Source organism: Cyprinodon tularosa, unplaced genomic scaffold (assembly GCF_016077235.1).
Source record: "Cyprinodon tularosa strain WSP-4 unplaced genomic scaffold, ASM1607723v1 ctg1039, whole genome shotgun sequence".
NCBI classification, from domain to species: Eukaryota; Metazoa; Chordata; class Actinopteri; order Cyprinodontiformes; family Cyprinodontidae; genus Cyprinodon; species Cyprinodon tularosa.
The window spans coordinates 26,697-51,183 of record NW_024037826.1 but is presented as its reverse complement, the minus strand read 5'-3'; the positions used below and the strand labels follow the sequence as shown (position 1 = coordinate 51,183).

Genomic DNA, 24,487 nt, shown 5'->3' with positions numbered 1-24,487 from the left:
AACACAAATCCTGAAAATACAAGCTTCTATTTCTTTGATTCAATAGATTTGCTGGTTGAGTTTTAAATCTCTGCCTGTGTCTTCTTGAACCCCAGTAAGCCTCAGCAGATGGCCGCTCACACTAAGCCTGGTTCTGCTGGAGGTTTCTTCCTGTTAAAAGGGAGTTTTTCCTCTCCACTGTCGCTACATGCATGCTTAGTGTGAGGGATTGCATTCGAGTCAATGAGTCGATGCAATCAACTGGTTTTCCCTAGATAGAAAACTGAATCAATTTGACTGAATGGACTGGTCAAATTGTAAAGTGTTTTGAGATGACATGTGTTGTGAATTGGCGCTATAGAAATAAACTGAATTGAAATGACGTAATGAATTATGTATATTGTGTAAATAACAGGCATAATGTTGAAATTATAAAAAACATGTTTTTTTAAGTCCCTATTAGTTACTTAGAGGCTATTTTGTTAATAACAATGTATAAAAGAAACACGTCACAATACTGTAGCTTGATTTTTTTGAGATCTAAGATCAGCTCCTAGTTTTAAGAGCACTTTATTGAAGGGAAAATGTGAGTATAAAAGCAACAGAAGAGTAAAAGATTGACTCTTATGTTAGGAAAAAAACAGACTGTGTGTCGTGTAAAGGAAACAGCTACTTTAATAATTTCCCTCCCTCTCACAGTTTATCACAGGCTGCCCTGCAGCACTTGTCTTCCCAGTGAGGAGTATATACCGAGGTCAGGACCTAAATACATTGGCTCTACCTACCGCCGAGCGCAGACAAGCTTTAAAACTGTCATCCTGTCGTCCTCTCCCATCACATCCTCTTTGGTTTGACTGTCACCTTTCTTCCTCGTTTGTGGACAGGAAGAGACAGTCCAGCAGGGATGATAATCTCACAAAGACATTTAGGCTGGAGGTTAAATTGGAAATACCATTTGGCTAATGCTGTTTCAATGGATTCTTATTTTGCAGCTGAAGAATTGCTGTTTACTTACGATTGCAGATGCATCAGGATATATAAACACACTAATATCTCAAAGCTATAGAAACAGTTTGGAACTGTTAAAATCTATGTCATGAATTGTTTTTTTCCCCTCTCATTTAACCAAGAAATAGTAATGATTTACTTATGAGGAATGAGAAATAAAAAAGCGTTTTTTTTAATAAATTTTTTTGATTTTGCAGATACTGCTCTTCTAGCGGAAAATTAGCAGCTGCCTGATAATCAAACAAAACAAACTTCTAGTTACACTTCATTTATTCAGCTCAACTAACAGTTATTGCCCTAATTAATCACTGATGAATGTTTAATGCAGAAGAAAGCATTTTTAAAGGCAAAATGGGAAAGTACAGTTAGAGCAACTGCAAGCTGTTAAAATCTGTTGCAAAACTCAGTTAATCATAACTGCAGGTAATAATCCTTTCTGGCTCCATGACAGATGTTACTTCAGACATTTATGATTTCTCATATTAATGGAGCTCCAATATCAGAAAGCAACCTTTTCTTCGTTAGTTCATTTCCGTACCCTGAGGAGTAGCTTTCCACTAGAATAGTTAAATTAAGTATAAAAATGTACAATTGTGTTTTAATATCATATAATTTGTGTAGATTTTCTGTTTCTACAAGCTGATAAAAAAAAAAAAAACTGAATGTTGAAATTGTAAATATACAGTTGTATGTTTACATTATCACTGCTGCTTACCTTTATCAAGGCTGCACTTAAAAAATAAAAAAGTATAGAGAGCTGTACGGAACAAAATTTCTTTTTGTATGCACTTGTGTGTCTAAGTCTGATTAGCTTAGCGTAGCATGGATCAAAATGCTCAGACTTCTACACAGGTGATCTTTGACTTGTGTTGCACTGATGCCATTTTTGGCACCGATAACTGGCTCTGTAGTATTGGCCGATACCATACCCATTCCATCTGTTTGAAATTGATGTCTGTGTATATATATGAAGAACTGCATACTATTTGGATGTAAAATAATTGCCATCATGGCTTTGTCCAGCTGCTTCCTACCTTTGTGAAGCAGGAAAAAGACTAATACAAAGTGAATCCAGTAGAACTTTTTATTGCCTGCCTGGAATTGGTGAGAATAGTTAAATAAAATCTTGGCTCACAAAATGGTATCAGTGCCCTATTTGTTGGTACTCGCCGATACCGACACCACCATTTTAGTGCTGGATCAGGACCCCGCCCAATACTGGTATCGGTGCAACACTATCTTTGACACTACACAGGTTTTTTTCAGGCTGATGGTTATATTAACCCTTTATGATGTGATTTTGAGTGTCCAGAAAGTCGCCTTTGAAATAAAATGTATTATCATTATTATTGATATTTTATTCATTATTCTATCATTAATCTAATCAATCGCCCATGTGCGCTATCAACATTTTGGGGTTAACTCTTGAAGCCAATATAGCTTTTTTCCCTCCAATACTTGATAATAAAAATTAAACAATGATAATGTATGTTGCACAGGTCTAGATTTAACAAAAATATAGATCGATCAACAAAACTAGCAAAATATTATCAATGGATGCAAATGGAGGGTGCAGCAATCAGATGGGCCCCTTTATGGTGTCATGGTAGAACAAGCACTCAAAACTTGATTTTTTTCATTCAACTAAAATGAAAGATGATGAAATATTACTACAAACAAACATATTATGCATTTGTAACTACATGGTAAAAAAAATGGTGGACAAGTGACAGCTTCTGCTGGTGCGGATTTGCAAATATAAACATCTAGAGCAGCGGTCTTCAATGTTTTCTAGGCCAAGGACCTCCAAACTGGGGATTATTAAAGTATTTCTGATTCTGATTCCTGGTTGATGGGACAGGTGTTGTGAATGAAACGGTGCCCAGCTTGAAAGAGCTCCTGTGTGTCGCTGAATGTGTGCATTGATGAATGAAAGACATCTTCTGCCTCCATTTATCTGTTTACTACAGTGTGTTGAATTCATGTTAATATGTATTTAAAGGCATTTCAATTAGTGAAAAAAATGCAGGAGGGAATATAAAAATAACCATCCAGTACCTCTGATGACCCCCTAGGGGTGGCGGACCCCTGTTGAAGACCTCCGATCTAAAGTCATCTTATGATTAAGCCCATAAATGTTACCTTGATTAATAAATTATAAAAAAAAACTTTGAATTAAATTACAGTCATTTGATGTGAAGAACAGGGCTGAAAGTAGTTTGAAATTCCTTCTGCTGCCATATATAAAAAAAATTTAAAAAAAGGCTCATATTACACTCAGCATCCATTCGGAAAGTTTTGAGGTTTGTTTTTTCAAATATAGACCAAAACAACCTATATATACAAGCTGAATTACATCTTTGTATTTTATATTTTGAGCCTTATTTTGTCTATTTCTATTATTAAAGAAAACGGATAATATTAATATAAATATTAAGGGCTGAATAATATTTGATGCTTACTAATAAATGAAAATGCAGATAACTTTGCTATCCTCAAAATAGTTTTTATAACTCCAGGGCTTTTTAAATAGATTTTTAAAATATTTATCAATAAAAGCCTCATCACCAATTATTTACACCCTTTAGTAGCATGGAAAGCCTATATTGGCATTATAACAATTAAATTTACCAGGTCATTTACACACTTTACATGATCTTATGACATGGCCGCCAAATTCACAAAAGAAATGAACACATGTATATATTCCCTAATTCTGATACAAGACAAAATGCTAATATTGGCTAAAAATACATGTCAGCCTTTAGCACATGGGCTGGAGATTTTACCCCAGTGCCAATAATCATTATCAGTGATAGACACAAATGTCGTAATACTGTTTAGATCATTGCCCACATTAGATTGCTCTTTTTTCAGCAGACTTACTCATTGAGTTTTTCCATGACAGCTGTTTCTTGTTGAGACATTGATGACAATAGAAGCTCCCTGTCACATCAGCACACTGCCCAATATCACACATGAACTCTAAGTGAGTGGGAGGAGATGAGGAGCAGACGGGCACATTTGGTGTTTAATTCAGCAGAAGACACGAGTAAACTCCACAAGCTGCTTCATCTGCCAGTTTGACAGTAATACTGCATCGGCCATTGTTAAACACTTAATAGCCTAATAGAAGGATGGTGCCATTGCTTCGCGGTTCAGTTTAATTGTCGCCCCCTGCCATTCCCAGATTGCTCACCAGTTTTTAAGTTGATAGAGATGGGGGTTAGAATAGGCTTAACCACAGCAAGCTGCAGCTGTAACTGTGCCAGATTAAAACTCACACATCTATCTACTCGATCCCTCTCAAATATCGCCAAAGTGTGAAGGAGCAGCCATGCTTGAAGCCTTTAAAGCGGCCAGTAAGGATTCACTGAATGAGTAAAAAATGGTTCAAATGCAATCTAATAATGGGAGATAGCATGGTGCTGCTTTTTCTGGTGATGGGGGTCAAAAGAGGGTGAAGATATAAAACTCAGGTTCTGTTTTACTTGCCAGCACCCTCAACAGACTGTTTTACCAACAGCGTTTTAAACTGGAGTAACCTGTGATGGAGGATTATTAACAGAACCGTTATTAATCCCACGGTGTGGTCCGCAACTATTGGTGCCTCATGTGTAGCAAGCCATTAAATAAACAGTGATTGGATGACCAAAAATGAAGTTGTTTCCTCTCACTCTTTAATAGTGAGCTTTTCCAATTTGTTCACCTCCATCCATTCATCCATCCATCCATCCATCCATCCATCCATCCATCCATCCATCCATCCATCCATCCATAGGCTAAGAGGTGGTGAACGGTTAACATGACAATGAGGTTTTTGGACCGTGGGAGGAAGGTGGAGTAACCAGAGAGAGACAACACACGCACAGGATATGCAAACTGTATGGGAAAAAACTGAAAGCAGGGATTCAAACTAGAGGTGAGTATTGGCATGAGTGTTGCGATTCGATACATGCCGCGATACTTGGGTCACGATACGATATTACCACGATATTGCAGTATCACTATATATTGCCATATTTTCCCCAGCTATGAAAATCAAATGATGAGATAAAACAGCAAGTGCTGTATATTTTCATCTGAAAATGTTGATTAGGTATTATTATCCATGTTGTTTGGGGTTTTCTTTCACTGTGACTGCCTCAAATACAGATTTGTTGCTGCACGCACAGTTAAAGGGCTCCACAGCGCTTTCTGCCAGAGTGGTGGTGCAGAGGTAGCCAATTTTCCCATCAATGTTTTATGTAACCATTTTTTTTTAAATCGATACTAAGAAGTGAAAGATTGTTATTATATTGGGCAGCCGAATATCACGATATATCGCCAAAACTATTATTTCCCACACCACTAATTCAAACCCTGAGTCTTGGTGGTTCAAGGCAACATTAGAAACAACTGCATCACCAAGAAGAAAAGTAAGACCTATGAAACATTACAGATTCATTCAGTTTTGTTCTGTTGTTTTCTATTCTGTTCAATTTGAATTTATTCCGTTCTATTTTATTTTATTCTGTTCTATTCTATTCGGTTCTGTTACGTTTTATTCTATTCTATTCTATTCTGTACTGTTCTGTTTTATTCTCATCTGTTCTATTTTATGCTATTCCATTCTATTCTGTGGTGTTTTACTCCATTCTGTTTCATTTTATGCTATTCTATTTAGTATCTATTCTCTTCCGTCTTATTCCGTTCATTTCAGTTCAATACAGTTTATTTATATAGTGCCAATTCACAACACATGTCATCTCAAGGCACTTTACAGTTCAACCAGATCATACAGACAAATTGGTTCAAAGTTTTCTATCTAAGGAAAACCAGTTGATTGCATTGACTCATTGACTCGAAGGCAATTCCTCACACTAAGCATGCTTGTAGCGACAGTGGAGAGGAAAAACTCCCTTTTAACAGGAAGAAACCTCCAGCGGAACCAGATTCAGTGTGAGCAGCCATCTGCTGAGGCCGACCAGGGTTCAAGGAGACAGAAGCAGAGAAACTAGACTGTTTTATTTTTGTTCTATTAGGTTCTGTTCTATTGTATTCAGAGGAGACTATTTTTAACAGCAAAGCTGGATATGATTGGATCTCACTGAATCTTTAAAAGTAGTTAATGAATATCAAATATCTTCCAATACTTATTTAAACCAGTTGCAAATAAAACTGGGATAGCAGGTTATATAACAAAAAAGTAATATTTTTAACGTGATGGTATATTTTGACTGTGCTCAAAAAAACTAATTAAATAATATATTTTCTTGAATTTTCAGAGATATTATCTAATCCAATAACAGATTAGTTGATTTTATTTGCTTTTTGCACATCTTTACCAGAGATGCCAATGGCCATGGTCGGTGCTGGGCTCCTGTGTTCCTCAGAAACCTTTGGCCTATTGCTGGCAAATGGCTCATTTACCCTTCACTGAATACTTAAAGCAATTGATTGGCTGGAATAATCGCTTCACTTGCTTCTAATTAGAAGTTAATTGAAAAGTATCAATGACTAAAACAGTACGCGAGCAGATGTAGATTGGAAACATACACAGGGAAATTCTAATTGATATTCTTTTTATTCGATTCCTTTTCTTCTTTGTCCTTGGTGCATTACTTTTCCAGCTGGTGAAGTGACAGTGAGGAAAAAAGGGTGATTAATTATGACCCTCAGGGTTTGAAAACAAGCAAGACGGGCCAGAACTGTAACATAGTTTGAGAAAAGCAACAAGGGTTCCTCCATGTCTCTCAGCTGACCCTTTTAATTCATAATGGTGACTCACTGAGTTCACCCACTAGTTAATTTCACCTCGAAAAGCATGCAACAAATCTGCATATTAAAAAAATGTAACGTGATTTCTACAGAATCTATCTTCTTATCATCCCCACCCTGCAAATTATTTCAACAGAAATCCATTACAAAATCCAATTTGCCTTAACTCTGCACAACACTAATATGCTCCATTCTTTGTTAATTAATACAGCACAAGGCCATTTACTGTTTCAATTAAGAATTAGGAATTACACTACATGAATCTGGGAAAGCACTCGAGTTTAAAATCTCTTGTTGCCCTCCTCTTTCTTCTCGCCTTCTACCCCTAGGACAAAACAAAAACAAGTGTAGATGGAAAAGCTCATTTCCATAAAAATCCCCCACACACGGCTCTAAAATATCTCTTCACCCAAACAAACACATCGTTCAGCTTCAAGAAAAAAAAAACACCGACGCAGATCCTTTATGTCACAGATGCACCACCATGCTGTGAGATATTATTCAAATGGATCCTGGTGGAGGCAGCATAATGAATGCCACATTTTTAAAACTGAAAGGAAAGGAAACTGAGAACAGATGTTATACTAGTAAAGAGGAAGATTTTAAGGGACCATGGAATTAGTGAGATTTTAGAAACAGTTTTGTATGCAGTGACCACTTAGTAAGGATGGTCAGTTTCATGGAGATAAACATAATACATTATGTATTATAAAATATATACTTTTAAAGGCGATAAGGTCTGTAGATCAGAAAGACTACATTATTTTTCTGTGGGACTGAAGGTAAGACATCCTTAAGCGGTCAGGAGGGCAACTGCTCCAAATTCAAGTCATTCTAGACTTTTCCTGCTGACTTATTGAGAAAGTTGCTGTTGGCTCATTCTATAGCAGTATACAAATAATTATAATAGTAATTCACTAGGGATGCACGATATTGGGATTTTGGCCGATATCCGATATTTTTAAACTCATGTAGCCGATAACCGATATCGATACCGATGTTAAAGCTGGACAAAAATAAGTAGTCATTGAAAATAGCAGTTTTGTTATCCATTTCTGACACTTTGAAAAATAATATACTCAAATATATTTTCATATGCTGATTTCAAATTGATTTTTAAAAACGCGGTATTGATCTATTTTACTTTCAAAATCTCGTGAAATTTCATCGTTCTGTTATTTAGCAAATTCTTGTGAGATTTTGTTAGTAAAATAGATCGATACGGCGTCAATATATCAACATATGGCAAAATTTTGTGAATTTTTGGGGGATTTCGTAGCATAACGATGACATTAGTAAAAGAGATTGATATGGTGTTTTTAAATGGCAATATATCAGCATATGAAGATATTGTGATATTTTAATGTATCAATATTTTTTCCCTTGTCTTTAGAAGTTTTTAAGTCTCTAAAAAAGAAGTTTTTGATGAAGAAGAAGAAGTAGTATTTTTTTTTTTTTTTTAGACTTTAGAAACTCAGAAGCTGATCAAATATCGGGTTAAATAAAGGTGGAGTGGCCGATGTCCGATATTCAGTTTTAAGGCCGATACCGATAGGGGGCCGATTATATCGTGCATCCCTAATTCACACTTTATTAAGTGGAAATATATCATATTTGTCTTTAGAGTTAAAATCATCTGCCGTTGCTTAGGCTGCTTCTTTACCAAAAACAATAAATTTGATTGAAGTGTTTTGATTTGTTAACAGAATCAACCAATATAAAACAAGTAGAAACAAGTAAAAAACAGGAAAATAGAGTAGCAACGGGAGTTTGCCCAGCAACCAAAGCGTCGTTGGTTCAAACCCCAACTATGGCTTTCAATGCCATTGTGTTTTGTGCAAGACACTTCCCCTGTATTGCTAACTGTTGGTGGTCAAAGATCCCAGTGGTGCCTGTGTGCCAAATCATGTTTGGTTTTTTGCAGGTTTTCACAGTAAATCTAATTGGCTTTTTAGTTAGTTTTTTTCTAAAAAAAAAAAAAATCTTAATGGGTTTTTAGTTGTATATTGCAAGAAATTATTATATTAGTAAATATTCTTCAGCTCCATTCTCTAGTTACCCATCTACTTTACAGTGTAGAGTCTGGAAAATGGTTTGGTGAAGTTGTGAGTAAGTAGACATTATTTCCAATTAAAAAAAAAATTTTGGAGGCTAACTGAGACATGGCTGTGACTCAATTAGGTTGTATGTGAGTAAAAGAGTTTGGCAGATAACAGGAAAGCTGATTATATTACAGTCAAGTTGCTCTTGTTTTATCCATTTCAGTTTTTCTTGTCCTCTTCGGAGTAGGGGAAATTTTGAAATTTTGCAGAACTTTAAAAATGTTAACATTAGGAATGAAAACACTTTAGGAAAGCAAACATAAACTGATGTTTTAGAGATGCTCACCATTTCCCCTGGACTAGACAATACCTCTGTTCTTAATATCAATTCTTAATAACAACTTCAAACAGCACACCTGATCCTTTTTAGCAGACACAACATATCAGTTGGTATTTGTGTCTCTCAGATGTTAAGAGGGATCAGTAAAGTCCATTTTCAAATGGAGATACAACATTTTGACAAAACATTAAAAAGCTAATAATATCTACTGGGATATGGTGGCTTATGAGAAACCAAGGCAGATTAATCAGATTTAATATATTGGAACTATTTAGTATAAAGTCAAATAGAGCTGCAAGTCCTTAATTTGTTAAATAATACAATAAAAAAGCAGGAACAGTGGCATTAAGACTCACAACGTAAAGTAGAAAATAGCTAAATCATCCCTTTTAAAATCTGTCTGGTATTTTCTCTGATGGAATGTATTAAAGCAGCATATAATTAGGAGCTCTCAGCATAGGTACGAAAACAACCATTAACCTTACCCTCCAGTTAGACTCTTTATATTCTCACCATAGAGGAGTAAATAAAAAAGTAAGCCTTACTTTCCCACTCTCAGCGAAACACACTCTTAATTCAAGTTTTATTATTGATTTCTCACATTTCCAGTTTCTGGTTGTTAAAATTGTTTTTAATGCATGTCCATGTAGATTTATGCACAACATTAAAATATTTTTTTTATTTGTTTGCTATTTGTTTGGCACAATGAAATACTTGAAGTTTTGCAGACATAAAAAAGCAGGAATGCTGATGCAGCTGTAAATAGGAAGCCATGTTTAAATCACTCCAGGTTAGCTCTGGGGAGAATGTTACCACTGAGACTGAAACTGGTTGATCAAACTCTTTATAAAACGGAAAACTCAGAGCTTCCTTTATTTCAGGTTTAGAAAAGTTTTCAGTAAACCTGCTTCATGAAACAGACTCCTGGGACTATCCAGAGTAAACTCAACTCAAACTATCAGTTGTTGTTGTTGTCGACTCTCTATTATTATGCCAGCCACATCAACAGGGAGCTGTGTGGGGTTTGCACAGTAAATCTATAACAATCATGTCCAAACAGTTAAGTTCATAGTGGATTTTAGAGACAGTATTAGCTGCTACATATTCAGATCAGTTTCTAATAATCTAACCTCCAGTTTGCTTAGATATCTTCAGCTCAGAAAACAACTCAGTTTAAGAGCTAATTTACATTAGTTCGACTTTTTTATCAATCCAAATTAGAAAAGTAAAATCAACTTTTTGATTTATCAACAAATCTCTCCTGTGAATGCAGACTTTTAAGTATGTTTCTATTGTGTGACTAAACATCTCAAATATTCTGGTTAACATAACTTCTTCCAATAGTGTGACTGGAAAATCTGCACTTCAGTAAAACTGCAGAAACCTGAGTTTAATAATTTAGGTATCAAATCATTGGTGATATGATTATTTAAAACATGTAGGCAACACATCACAAAACAAGCAGGAAAGCATATACCTTATTTTACATTTAATAAAACGACGATTAAAAATAAATCTACCAGTTTTCTTCTGTAGAAGGAACTGAAAGTTTTGTATTTTTCTTTTAATAACTGCTTACATTACTGTAATTGCACATTGTGGCTCTGGACTATTTTAGCATCATTTATCCAACAAGGACAGTATTGATGTACATTTTTGTAAATGTGTCATTATTAGCTACAATTCTTCTTTTTAACTGTTGTCCCTTGACCAGGCCTACAAATATCAAAATTTAATACATCAGGTAAAATAAAACCTTAATCAATTGTACTCCACTGTACTTTTACTAAAGTAAGTGAATTTTCTGGTTACTCTACCCACCATGAGTAACTTGAAAATACAGATAACAGTAAATTAGTTTTTATCCCTTCCAAAATTGTGTGGTGTAACTAATTTAAAGACTGGTTTATCAAGTTAATGTTAAGGAAAGGGATGTGTAAAGTATTCATTTTGCACAAGTTTGTCTTTTGTAATTATGGAATTATTAAGTGTTTATTTTTTTATACTTGATGTACGTTATGAGGCAACAATTTGCACTAGAGCAACCATTTTTTTTTCTTCTCTTAAATAAGTATATTTCTTATGACTACTTTCCACTTGACTAAGAAAAAAAACTGGAGTAGTGCTACTCTTAACAGACTTAAATATTTGGGTAATGTAAATCCCTTTATTGTCCCACAATGGGGAAATTTCCACTCTGCATTTTAACCCATCCCCTTTGAGAGCAGTGGGCTGCCATTGTGCAGTACCCAGGGAGCAATGTGGGGTTAAGGGTCCTGCTCAGGAACGCAGAGTGCAGGCTGTGGGGATCAAACTGGGTACTTACAACCGTTTAAGAGCACAAGCGCACTGCTCTAACCACTAGGCCAACACTCATCTTTACTAGGGCTGCAACTATCAGTTGCAAATCAATTAATCTCTCAATTATTTTTTCGATTAATCGATTAATAATCGTAAAGCAAAAGGTACCTTAAAAAAGAATTTTTACGAAATTAAACCAGGTGGAACTAAAACGATTCCACCTGATGATAAATAAAAAACCTTAATTATCTTTAATGCAAAAATGTTTATTTATTTTTTGTTACAATTTTGGTATAATTGCTGCTCAAGAGTTGGTTGATCTGTCACCTAAAGGCATGTTTTAGAGTCTCTCTCTACTCCAGTTAACAATTAATCGATTACTAAATTAGTCCGATTATTTGTTTTTACTGCACACCATCACATTTAGTGAAATATAAGTCTTATATATGGACATAGCATTTAGTCTCATGGTTCAAGAGGGCAACATTTAAACCTCAAACTATGAAACAAAAGCAGAACAGTGGGACATGGGCTGGACATGCAGCTCCAAAGACAAAACCTAATAAAGGTTTGTTAGGTTATTATTTAGAAGGTTGCATGAGAACTAAACTAAATGATGACATTGTTGGTTTGATTTAAGCCCATTTTTGAGCTGAAGCTTAAATGTGGTAAAAGTTGTCCGTTGTCTGCTGGTGAATTAAATATTATTCCAGATGTTACAGCTCTCTCCTGGCAGAACCTGCTGCCCACTGGGTATGGGATGATTACCAAGATTGTTTCATTCATCCATTTTCCGTCACGCTTATCCCAAGCGGGGTCACAAGGGATGCTGGTGTCTATCTCCAGCTGTCAATGGGCGAGAGGCGGGGTACACCCTGGACAGGTCGCCAGTCCATTGCAGGGCAACAAAGACACACACAGGACAAATAACCATTCACACGCACACTAACATCTAAGGAGAATTTAGAGAATCTAATTGATCTAACAGTCATGTTTTTGGACTGTGGGAGGAAGCTGGAGTACCCGGAGAGAACCTATGGAGAGAACATGCAGACTCCATGTAGAACGACCCCAGGCCGGGAATCAAACCTGGAACCTTCTTTCTGCAAATCTATTTAATTTCTTCTATTTCTTTTCTTTTCTTTTTTTTCTTATTTTCACTACATTTAATTTTAAAATGGAAATCTAGTCTTATTTTTTTTATTTCCAATATATATAATATATTTTACAATTATTTGACTTAATCACATTCAGTGAGTGGTGCAACCTTGCCCCAGTTTTTTAAAGTCTACCACACCTATTCTGCTTTACAATTAGTTTATATGTTGGATCTTTTTTATTCACCCTACAGTTTAGTTATACCATAGAACTTATCATTTATGTCCGTTTCAAACTTGACAGGCCAAAGTAAAGCAACTAAGAAATCAGAGGGTTGAGACATTTACTCTGTGACGCGTCCAGGAGCAAACACTACATTTGCCATTTAGGAAAGCTCCTGGTTGGGGAAAAGGAGGCGGATCCGCACAGTATAGATTTCTGTGGGACACTGATACAGAAATACCAACATCAATCCATTAGCCACTGATAGGAAGGAGGGAATGAGCAGAGAAAACAAAATCATGTCCATAGCAACTGGACCAAGGTGGATAAAAAACAACCTCAGGACGCTGACAGAATCTGAATTTTAAACTGAAATTATTTGGGACTTACAGGTTGACGCAGTCTTTGCACAAAAAGAAACTTACTTCCTGTGAAAAGCGACACATAAAAAACAAACAAAACCTCTTTGGTCTCAGTTACAGACAGAAGGAAAACACTCATTTGCATTAGTTGCATATTTTTCAGCACCAGCCTTTTGAAGCCTGCTCTTTGTCTGCCTTCTCCTCTGCCGGTGAGCAGATGACATTACCTGTGCCAGCCTCTCCTTTGCTCTCCTGAGGGGCTCAAACACCCAGAAAAGAGGAAGAAAAGGCTGATCTAACACCTACCGTTCCCAGAGATGTGGTTCTCCATGTCTCGGTGTGCAGTCTGCCTTGTGGAGACACTAAGTTGCAGATAGAGTCCCAGGTAATGTAAACTCCCCAGCAGCAGCCTGAACGCTCCCATCTCTCTGCTGTTTTCTCTTCTATAATGCCTCTTTTTTACTGTTCACATTGGGTAGAGTGCCTGGCGAAATTTTATTTAATTTTCTTTAGTTTCTTTATTTTAAAATCCAATAGAGCGGTTCCTTCTGTGCAGTGCTGGGGATGCAGGGAAAGGGAAAAGTCTGCGCAGCCTTCTCCTTTGCCAGCTGCCTGACAAACTGACTCACGTTCGCCGTTCAGCTGGCTCTATACGCGGCGGAGGAACATTGCTCTATGTGGGAGGTTCTGCGGCTTCCAGCGGGGAATATCAATTAGGAGAGGAGGGATATTAAAGACGTCGTTCTTCTGTAGCTTGAAACTCAATTTTTCATTTTGGAAATATTTTCTCCTTTATTGTAAAAGCGGAAAATGTTCCAGAACATTTTAATGCGGTTTTATTCATGTAAGCGTCAATATTGGCATGATTTTAATCAGACCTAAATATTTTAATGAGTGCATTAAAAGTGAAAAAAGTGCAGATGTATGAGATGTTTAAAACAAGCTACTTAAAAGTTTTTACAACTTTTCGCCAAATTTGAATATGACCGCTTGACTTGTCTCTCTCCATGGTGCTGAAAATGAGATCGACACTCATTTTTTTTTTTTCAGTTTTAACCCGATGAAACCCTTTCCATCACTTAGACAGACTTTATACACACAGAGTTTATACAAAAAAAGAAATTTCGTTCAGTACTGCTTTCAAGAATTTTCATTTTTTAAAGTGCAGCAGTGATAAAAGGCATGCAGCAGCAATAAGTGTAAACTATGACTGTTACAGTTTCAGTGTGGGTTACAGTTTCCAATATTCAGTTGTTTTTTATATATATATATATATATATATATATATATATATATATATATATATATATATATATATATATATATATATATATATATATATATATATATATATATATATATATATATATATAACCCCATTTTATACAACATTCAGCAGTCTAATGGCAGTGGGGAAGAAGCAGTTCTGAAATCTGCTTGATCCACATTGAATGCTGCGAAGCCTCTTCCCAGAGGGCAGCAGGGAGAACAGTCCATGGTGGGAGTGTGAGGTGTCATTGATAATGTTATGGGGTTGGGACATGGGTGGGGGTATGTGGGCTCCCCTCATCCTCTGCAGGAAGTACATGCGCATCACAATTTTACTGCACACTGATGGGCTGTTGTTACAGATTCTTAACGTCAAGTTTTGTCTTTATTTCATGGCAAGAGGTCAAATGATTTGGGGTAAAAAGGAAGTCATTTTATTTTATTTACCATGTTGATTGGGAATTTTAAATGTTGGTAGGCCTATGTACAAAGGCAGTGTTGTTAGACGGTTTGGCAAAGCAGCTGGTGGCAGGAAACTGAGGAGTGTGTTTTGTGTCATTGTTATACATTACTTCGTTTCCTTAGATTTAATTTTTTTAAATAATGTTTTTCATATTTTTTTCAAATCTTATTTTTTTCCAACAATTTTGTACTGATTTTATATTTTCAAATTTTACTTTTTTCGAATACATCTTTTCAGATAGAGTTTTATTGATCACATTCTTTTTGCTTTAAAAAAAAATACAAATGCCCTGGATGAGCATATTGACCAACAAAAATGTTGTTTCTAACACCCATGCAGACCAATAGAAATATGGCTTTGCTCCTAACTCTAAATAGAAAAGCACATAAAAAAAAAAGTTTAACTTTTTTTTTAAATGATAAAATCAAAGAAAATTGATACATTTTTCTCATTTTTTTTAAGAACAATTTTCTGGATTACATTTTTTTATTTCCATGTAATAAGCTTGTTTATGCTTGCAAACAGCTACAGAACCAAATTCCCTTCATAGAAATGGACCAATTTTACTTCCTTTCTGATAATACACTGCACTAAACAGTAACCCAGGGCCAACCCAAGCATCCATGGGCCCCTGTGGAAAATTGGATATTGGGGACCTCCATTTTTTCCAGTAATATGGATTGCAGTAACTTGACACTCCAGAGATCAGATCATCTCACACCTACTATAAACTCAATGCAGCTTTGACAGTGATGCTTATAGTCTCCTATTTGTAAAACTAAATGTGTTACTAAAAGTAATAGAATAAATTGACATGCTGCTTAAAACAGTACAAATTTAATGCTGTTAATTTTATTTAGTTCCATCTGCAACAGGTTGCTCCAGTCTTTGCTTTATAAGGGACGTTCTCCCCTTGTTGCCCTGGGGCCCTAAGCAGTCGTTTAGTATGCTTATGCCCTGGGCCAGCCCTTCATTAAATGGTGGAATTGCCAGCAATCCTCCTGTTACTGATTGAAGCAGAACCTGAGAGGCAAATGGACAGTAATTGATTATTTTTTTTCAAGTCACAACACACAATAGGGGATGTTGCTGTCCTAAATGTTTTCCAAAAGTGGAGCTTTCTGCCACATCAACATTATAACAAGAGAACTAACTTTTTCCCTAGGATATTTGTATGCATTTTTTATATTTTTTACCATGAAACTTTTTGTGCCTTCTTTGTTTAATGCGTAATACAATTACATGCACAAAATGTTTCCGAATCAAGCTCAAAGCTTAGAGTAATATGATGTTTTGTGATATCAAACAATCTTATTAGAACAGATAAGGAATCCTGTTTGGGTTGGCTGTATATTTTTACCATAATCATACTTTTAGGCAATACACCATATCCTGTTAAGGACTTGTTCCCTTTAAATGTGACACATTTGTGGGTGTTGTCCTTTTAAATCATGTCAACCCCAAACATACCATTTTGCTGTGCTGTTTATGTCGGTGAAAAGCAACAAATTGTAGCCAAAATGCATACAAATATACAGCATAAATATAACTAGTTACTACAAACCTTTACATTTCGGTAGAGTATGCCCAGAGTGGTTGCATCTATAAGGTTGTACATCTTGAAGGTTAGATCTTTCCTCACAGCTGGTTAAACAATCTTATCCTGATTTATCTCTGCACTGAGATTGCCTCCAATGATGACAGGTCCTGTTTGTCCATTGATGGAGACACCGCCTCTAACCATCACCCTGCCTTCACCAAACGCTTTTGTCACCATGTGGAACAATGTCAGGTTTTCTCTGCCTCTAAAAACATCTACAAGTACTCAAACCCATTACACATTACATGTTTGTACATCATCAAACATTGTTACTGTTAAAATACTAAAGGTAATAAAAAGACTAATAAAGACTCTAAATATAAAAGGAAAAGGATCAATAAAAAAAACCTTTATACAGCTACGAGGATAGAGTTGATGAATGAGAGCAAAAGCAGACAGATAAGAATATCCATGCTCCCCTTAAGCCTTTGTCTAATTGAAATCATCTTTAAAGACTTTGGTAGTTCTGGAGGGGGTTTGTGCAGAAAGAGGCAGAATCAATCTGTGGTTGAATGATGGAAAGAAGAGGCGGCGGTGTGCTATCGTGCGTTTGCTCTGATTCATCACTCTATTGATAACAGGGTTAAAAAATAAATAAAAGGAAACAGATCAATACTGAAATCTGCAGGCAAATCCTTTCTCTCTATCAACGTCTTATAAATTATCAAGCAGTTGAGTCCATTTGGGGTAGTTAGGTTGTGTTCGGCACTTTCCGTCTAACAGATACTTTTGAACACGCAGTTCTAAACTTCCTACAGCATGTTCTCATAAACAGCTAAACTAACTTGAACCAGGCCGTCGTCCAAATGTCGCTGGTTCTAACTGCAAGCTGTCACTCGCTGCGTGTTTAACTGCGAGTTAAACAGACTCTTCCCTTGCCAGAACCAAACAGTTTTAGGATCTGCCTTCTGTGGGTGCAGGGCCTGTTTCCAGCTGCTCTGTGGAAACACTCCTCAGACAGTCTGAGCGTCTTTGTGCAGTCTGGCACTCCAAAGGCATCCTTGATTTAATAAAAATTGATTAAAGATTATTAAAAGAAGCAGTGGAAGCCAAGATCTCAAAATCCTATGAATTTCTGCAAACCTGAAATCAAAACTGCTTCTTGATAAAACTGCTGTGGGAAACAAAAAAACAAAAAAATAAATAAAAAATGGAAAGAATAAAGATAACTGTCCTTCTATTTCACTGTGATTAACAAATGATGGTTCATTTGCCCCTGCAGTGGTGATTAGGCCACATATTCTTCCAGGACAATCAGTGGAGATGAATGTGCTTCTCCACCAGAGTGAGAGCGAGTTTACAGCAGCTGAGCTCTGCCGCTGTGCTGCACTTGGACAGCTGTGCAGCAGTTCCCAACAGCTGCTTTAGGCTCCTGATCATTTACTATGCGAGTCTGAATTAATGATAGGATACAAAACATCAATGAAGTTCAACAGACCCATAACTCTAAAGTTTTGGTTTCATGAGAAGATTAAAAACATTCCTGCAAAGGAATAAATCCTGGTTGAGAAGTAGAAAAATCAAATAAAAATTTAACAATATACACAAACTCCACAGAAAAAAAACATGAGCACAGATTTTATCAGATCAAGGTTAAAAAAATTGCAAATCAGCAATAAGGATAAATTAATTACTCTGTAATAAATAGTAATTTGCATCACTACCTGAGGAAGCAACATTTAGCACTTATAGTTTCCTAATTTAGGGTTCATTAAATAATTTTAGGGTAAAAAAAATTAAAAAAGAAGTAAAACACCTGAACCAGTGTGCAGCAATAGAATTTATCTCAGACTGGAAAAAAAATAAATAAATACAGCTTTTAGTTGAAGCACATTAGTTCAGTGGGACTTAAAATTACCTTCTAAAAATGATCACCTTTTTAACTAAATCACCACAGGCAAAACAATCACCACCCCTGGTATTCATGACTCCACTTAGCAACAGCACTGCATTCTGATTAAGTCCTTCCTTTTTTTTTCCCTTCTTGGTCAGATGGAAGATTTTCAGAAAAGCCGTTTGCCTGAGACATCAAGAAAGGTTAACATTTAGTCTGACTTTGTCCACCTTGTTCCAGCTGTATAGGTTAAATCCTCGACCCGTTAAAAGATCCAGTGATGATCCGGTCCGGTTTTCCTGGAAGACACTTACTAATTTTGATCTATAAACTTCCTGGTATTTCATAGCACATGAAGTCATTGGCACAGCATGTCAGATGAATGTCATGCTGCTGTACTTCACAGTGGGCATGAGCTGCATGTTCCCGTTCACAGAAAATCCAAATGGAATTTATTTTTCCAAATAGCTCGATCCATGGTATAGTTTAATTTAATGTCAGTTTAGTTTAATTTTGCATGGTTATGTTTATCTATTACCAATGGGGGACAAAGGTTATTTTTTACATCAATGCCAAAATACCAGTTGACATGTGAGGATTGTTAGTAATCCCAAGATCTCTCCTTTTGTTTTGATTAGAGCTCGATGTGAGTGTTGTTTTTAGATCGTGTGCTAAGTTCGACCTGGATCCACTAGGTCCAACTTAGTGTTACATTGCTACACAAATCTACCACTTTAGTTCAGTTCAGTTCAATTCAGTTTATCTAGCACCAATTCATTACACACGTCGCCTCAAGGAACTTTACAGAGACAATTTTACCAGATCATACAGTACAGTCAGATTAGTTCAAAGTTTTCTAAGGAAAACCAGTTGATTACATAAATTCATTGACTCAGAGGCAATCCCTCACACCAAGCATGCTTCCAGTGACAGTGGAGAGGAATTCTCCCTTTAAACAGGAAGAAACCTGTCAAGTAGACAGAAGCAAACATATAGAAAAAAGCAGAGATACAAATGTCAACTGTCAACAGACAAAGCCAGGCAGACGAGCTCTGAGCCAATTCTGCTAGTCACAGTAAATGAAACAGGACTACTTGGAAAAAGGCCAAGCTACAACATCTGTAAACAGAGATGTTGAAGGCAGCAGCACAGCTGATATTTCTCTCCAGGGTGGTGTCACAGCCAAACAGACCAGATGAAGCTATTATGATGGGAAAAAGCAGAGATAGCATAGCATTATTGGTTGAACTTAAGAAATACTGCAGAATGGGAGAAAATAGATAAAATTAAGTAGAAGGATGAAAAGCAGTCACTATGTGATCCAGCAGCTTAACCGTATAGCAGCCTCAATATAGAACACAGCTCAGAATAACTGTTTTGGAAGAGGTATAAGACAGGTAGAGCCACAGTAGGGCCAAGGTAAATCCAAGGAGAAACGTTTGTCTGGACCTAAATCATCAATGGTTCACATCCTATCTTTACCCCATGATGTATAATGCTAATGATTGCTGCTCAGAAGTTTGAGGGTTATCTGATCAACAGATAAGAATAAAAAAAAATTCTCATGTTTTTACTTCATTTCATAATTACACCATTTTTTTGTTTGTTTGTTTTTTTGCATGTGCTGTATTTTCTGAGAGTATGTCTTAAAATCAAAGTTGGTTTGTCAAAATCTCTCAGCTGGAGATTATAGTGTTGCAATACAAGATTCATCTGAAGGCTTTTAAAACTGTTTCAATATAGACTAGGAAGGCAATAATAAGGAAACCTCTCTCTGAAATTATAATTTTAGGGTATTCAGAAATCAAATTTTAATTTTTTCCATTTTATTACTTCCCTCCTTGCCATTAGTAAAAGACTGCCTTCTCCTCTCAGTGTCGACCAAAAGAGACAAACCCAAGTGCACAGTGGTACACTGTTTGCACTCAGTCATTTGGAAAATACAATTATTCCCCTTCCCCTCGGCTGTGAAATTGCTGTACGACCGCTGTTAAACACGCCGCAGTCATAATCACTGATAAGAGATGCACAGGGCCGCACCTCCTCCTCCTCCGCCGATACGGTATGCAGCCGACACCCCACTGGTCTCCCCATCTTGTTACTGAGCGATATTAGTTCCTGAAGACACTTAGCAGAGGAAGCAGATGTGACATCTGTCAACGAGTATCCCCTGTTCCCTTCCAGCACCGCTGCTCGCTGCCAAAAATCCTTAACCACAGAGGGCTTCATGTGCTAAATGAGAGCTTAATACAGATGTTCACAACACAAAAGATGAGGCACAAAAAAATTTAAAACAATCTGATTTATAAATGTAAAAGAGCCCCAAAGATGTTTGGACAAACAGCCACAAAATGGGATAATAAATGAAAAACTGAGTGATGAATTTTAGGACAAAATCCTGAAACACCAGCTCCTGCACTAAGGGCATCCGGTCTGATGGAAGAAGCTATTTAAAAGGAGCTTTTATTTTCTATGAAGGTCTGTCACTACCAAAAATCAGACATAAAAGAAACTTCTTCAATAAAACGTCAATGTGGACCCAACTAGGAGAACCTTATGTTAAACTGGCTACAGTGACCGACTGATTGACACTCTCTCCTACAGACAACAGGAAGTTTAACAGAATGAGCAAGGCACATTTATTTATTAGGCACCATTTGATTTAAAGCGCTACACATGACAAATAAAAGAGAAGTTGATTAATAATAAGTAATTATAATAAATAATAAACAAAAATAAAATGATAAAAAATGAAAGGGAAGTTGGATTAAAATCTTAACTAATTGTGTTTAGATGTTACAATATCAAAGGCTACTCTATGGACGTAGGTTATGATTCAAAGCAACTGAGGGTTTCAGAGATTTTACAGGTTTTTGGAAGCTTTCCGTAAAAATTTTAAAAATATCCACTGGACTTGGTTTTCAAGATTTGAAGACGTTTCGCCACCTCTCCAGGAAGCTTTCTCAATTCAAATGTCTGGAACCGCAGTGAGTTGGAGTCTTATATGGACAAGGCCTCGTATTGCTTGGAAACATGCAATGGTAACCGATAAATGGGTCGTTTAGTTCCATCGTTAGCCTGTAATATCTGAACCCGTCTATGATTCTAGGGGTCGGTCGTTAAAGGGGGGATTGCCATTAAGGGGGGGGATTGTCTCCTGTAATACCTGAAACCTGTCTATGATTGTTAAGGGTTGGTCGTTAAGGAGGTATTGTTCACCGGCTGGGGCGGGTAGGTCCCTTGTTCCTCTGTGATGGGGTGGGGGGTTTGGTGATATCTGGAAGGGATCATGTCTATGATTGAATTGTATGTTTTTGGAAGCTGGAATCTGAGTCCACCACCTCTGTTTAAAGTTGGTTTTTCTCTCTTAACATAGATGGCTTCCTTCACGCCCCTCTCAAACCACCTATTTTCTTTATCCAGAATATGGACATTCTGGTCCTCAAAAGAATGTCCTTTGTCCACAAGGTGTAGGTGTACTGCGGAGTCTTGTCCAGAGGCGGCCGCTCTTCTGTGTTGGGCCATGCGTCTGTGGAGAGGTTGTTTTGTTTCGCCAATATAAAGATCAGAGCATTCCTCGCTGCACTGAACAGCATATACCACTCCGCTCATATTCGGTCTGGGGGTTTTATCTTTAGGATGCACTAGCCTCTGTTTAAGGGTTTGGTTTGGCTTGAAATGTACTGGGATCTTGTGTTTGGAGAAAATCCTCTTGAGCTTTTCAGACACTCCAGCAACATAAGGGATTGTGATGTTTTTGCGTTTAATTTTATTATTATTTTTTTTTTTGGAAGCTTATTTCAGATTAGTGGAACATTAAGACAAAAGGCTTCTTCGCCATGTTTGGTTATGTGTAAGCAAAGTAGATTTAAGATAAAAGACCTGAGAGGTGTGGGTGGTTGATCCACTGACAACGAGTCTGTAATGTATTTAGGAGCTCAGTCATTCAGTGACTTATACTGTAGAAGTAGTTTATTTACTATGAGAGACTGGGAGGCAGTGGGGTGTTTTTCAAACTGAGGTGATGTGCTCCACTATTGTAACTTTAGTGAGGATGCAGGCAGCAGCACTCTGGATCACCTGCTGCTGTTGTTTTAGACATTTAAGGCAGTCCTCTGAAGAAACTGTTCTGTTATCACTGCTAATAAAAATGAATGCATGCATTATATTTTTAAGGTCCTGCTGATACATTAATCCTGAAGATTTGTTACTGTCTTGATGAGCCTCTGAAGGTTCAGGTCGGACTCCATAATTACGCCAAGATTTAGAGCCGGATTGGTTTCGAGGTAGATTACCTTTTGATCACTCTTCCTTTGGTCCAAAAATTATTCAGGTTTATTTTGAATCAGCTGAAGAAAGTTTGAGGAGTTTGCTATATGCACAAGTTCCTTTCTTTTATGCATTTACCCGGCGCTGGAATGGGTTTGCAATTATCTGGTGAGTTAGTAATGTGCCGCTGTGAGTCATCTTATGTTGTTGCACATGAAGATCTGATATGGAGGGTAGGGTATTTTTCTTGATAAAGAAAAAGTTGGGATTATGAAATGCTGGCATCACTTTTGCAGATGTCTAGTTAAGGTTTGGAGTCTGAAGGGAATGCTCCACTACATTGAGATTTATAGTTATTAGAGCTAAGCTAACAAAATTCACCAATGTATCATTCTAAAACTTTGTTTAGGTCTTAGCAATACAATTCCAACTTTCAGGAATCCTTAAAATCCTATTATTCCGTAATTTAGATTAGTTAGATTTACTCAACATCTAACTACAAAAATAAATGAAAAGAAATACTTCTACAGGGGTCAGGTTTTATTATGAGCAAGTTCCACAAATCATGAATTTAAAGGTAGAGTTTTGTTTCATTAGTTTTTGCCTTAAAAAGTTATTTAGCTTATTTTAATTTCAAAATGTATTATGCTTAACCCTTTATAGGACACTCAGTGAAATACTTTGAAAATCAAAATGTCAAGCCAAGGACAAGACCTTATTACCTTTGTAACATTAAAAAAATATGGGTATTTGATGGCAAAAATGAATGTCAATGTAATATCAAGAAAAGGCCAACTCACCCAAATATATTTAAAAAAAAATAACAAAAGTGCTTCTATAAGAAATTCATGAAAAACACTCAGAAAGAAACAGGGTTTTTTTGTACAACATAACCTTAGAGGCAATAATGCTGATACCGGCACTTACCGGTACATTTTTTTAGTTTTATTAACCTAAATTTAATTGTTAACTAGAATTACTTTAAACTTTTTAACTTTTTTCTTCACTTTTTCAACTTAATTTACAGTAGGTAATATATCATTCAAGGGCTCATCTAATTGGTCAAATGCCAAAATAAGATACACAGCCATGTAGCAGCATCTTTGCTGAATGGCTGGATATAGATCTTGTGCTTCTAGACCTCACTGAGGGACGGGGGGGGGGCTCCATTTGTAAGCAGTATGCAAGTAATCAAAAACGGTGACTTGCCCTATAAAGGGTTTTAAACCTTTAAATCAGAAACTGTGCTTTGAAGCACGGTTCCTGTTCTAACACCAGTTAAACTAGCAATTACACTTTCAAACCGCAGCGTGAGTTCTCGGAGTACGTTTTTTTTTTTTTACTTTTTTTTTATAATATAAAAAAATGTTTATTTTATTATATATTATATATAAAAAACATTTTTTAATAATAAAAATGTGTTTCTATATATAAAAAAATTTATTATAAAAAATGTTTATATAAACATTTTTTATAATAAAAAATGGTGGTGGCGGTGGTGTGTGTGTGTGGGGGGGGTCTTTTAGAAAATGAAAAACTGCAATCTCTGGGACACAGTAATTTTTCTGTACTGAATTTTCTGTTTGCCAAACAATTCAGACTAGAATGAGAAGAGCGTGTTTATCCTGAATTTTTCCACTTTTAGTTCAGAAATTTTGTTATAAATGGAATTTATACTTGTTATTGCGTTTAATGCGTTAATGAGAAAATATAAAAAGAATAGAAAAACACCTTTAAAATATCATTGTAGAAAATGGAAATCTAAACTTAGATCAGTAAAACTACATAGGTTAAGTGCATCTTTTCCATCTAGAACCACCTTTCCAGTTACAGTAATGAAGCTTCGCTTCTGCTGCTGGGTCAGAAAGTCAAGCATCAGACGGAGAGCAGCACCACTAGCTGCTTATTGGTGACAGCAGGGAACCGGTTCTCTGATCAAG

At 36.4% G+C, this 24,487-nt stretch overlaps 1 protein-coding gene across 1 annotated transcript in view; it reads right to left on the bottom strand.

Moving 5' to 3' along the window:
- The window catches only part of LOC119781548 (V-set and transmembrane domain-containing protein 2-like protein), a 68,301-nt gene extending 54,553 nt beyond the window's left edge, over nucleotides 1-13,748 (bottom strand). The window contains exon 1 of the mRNA XM_038282054.1: nucleotides 13,419-13,748. Coding sequence (XP_038137982.1) covers nucleotides 13,419-13,536 — 118 coding nt within the window. The 5' untranslated portion in view covers nucleotides 13,537-13,748. The remainder of the gene's footprint in view (nucleotides 1-13,418) is intronic.
- Between the last annotated feature and the right edge of the window lie 10,739 nt (nucleotides 13,749-24,487).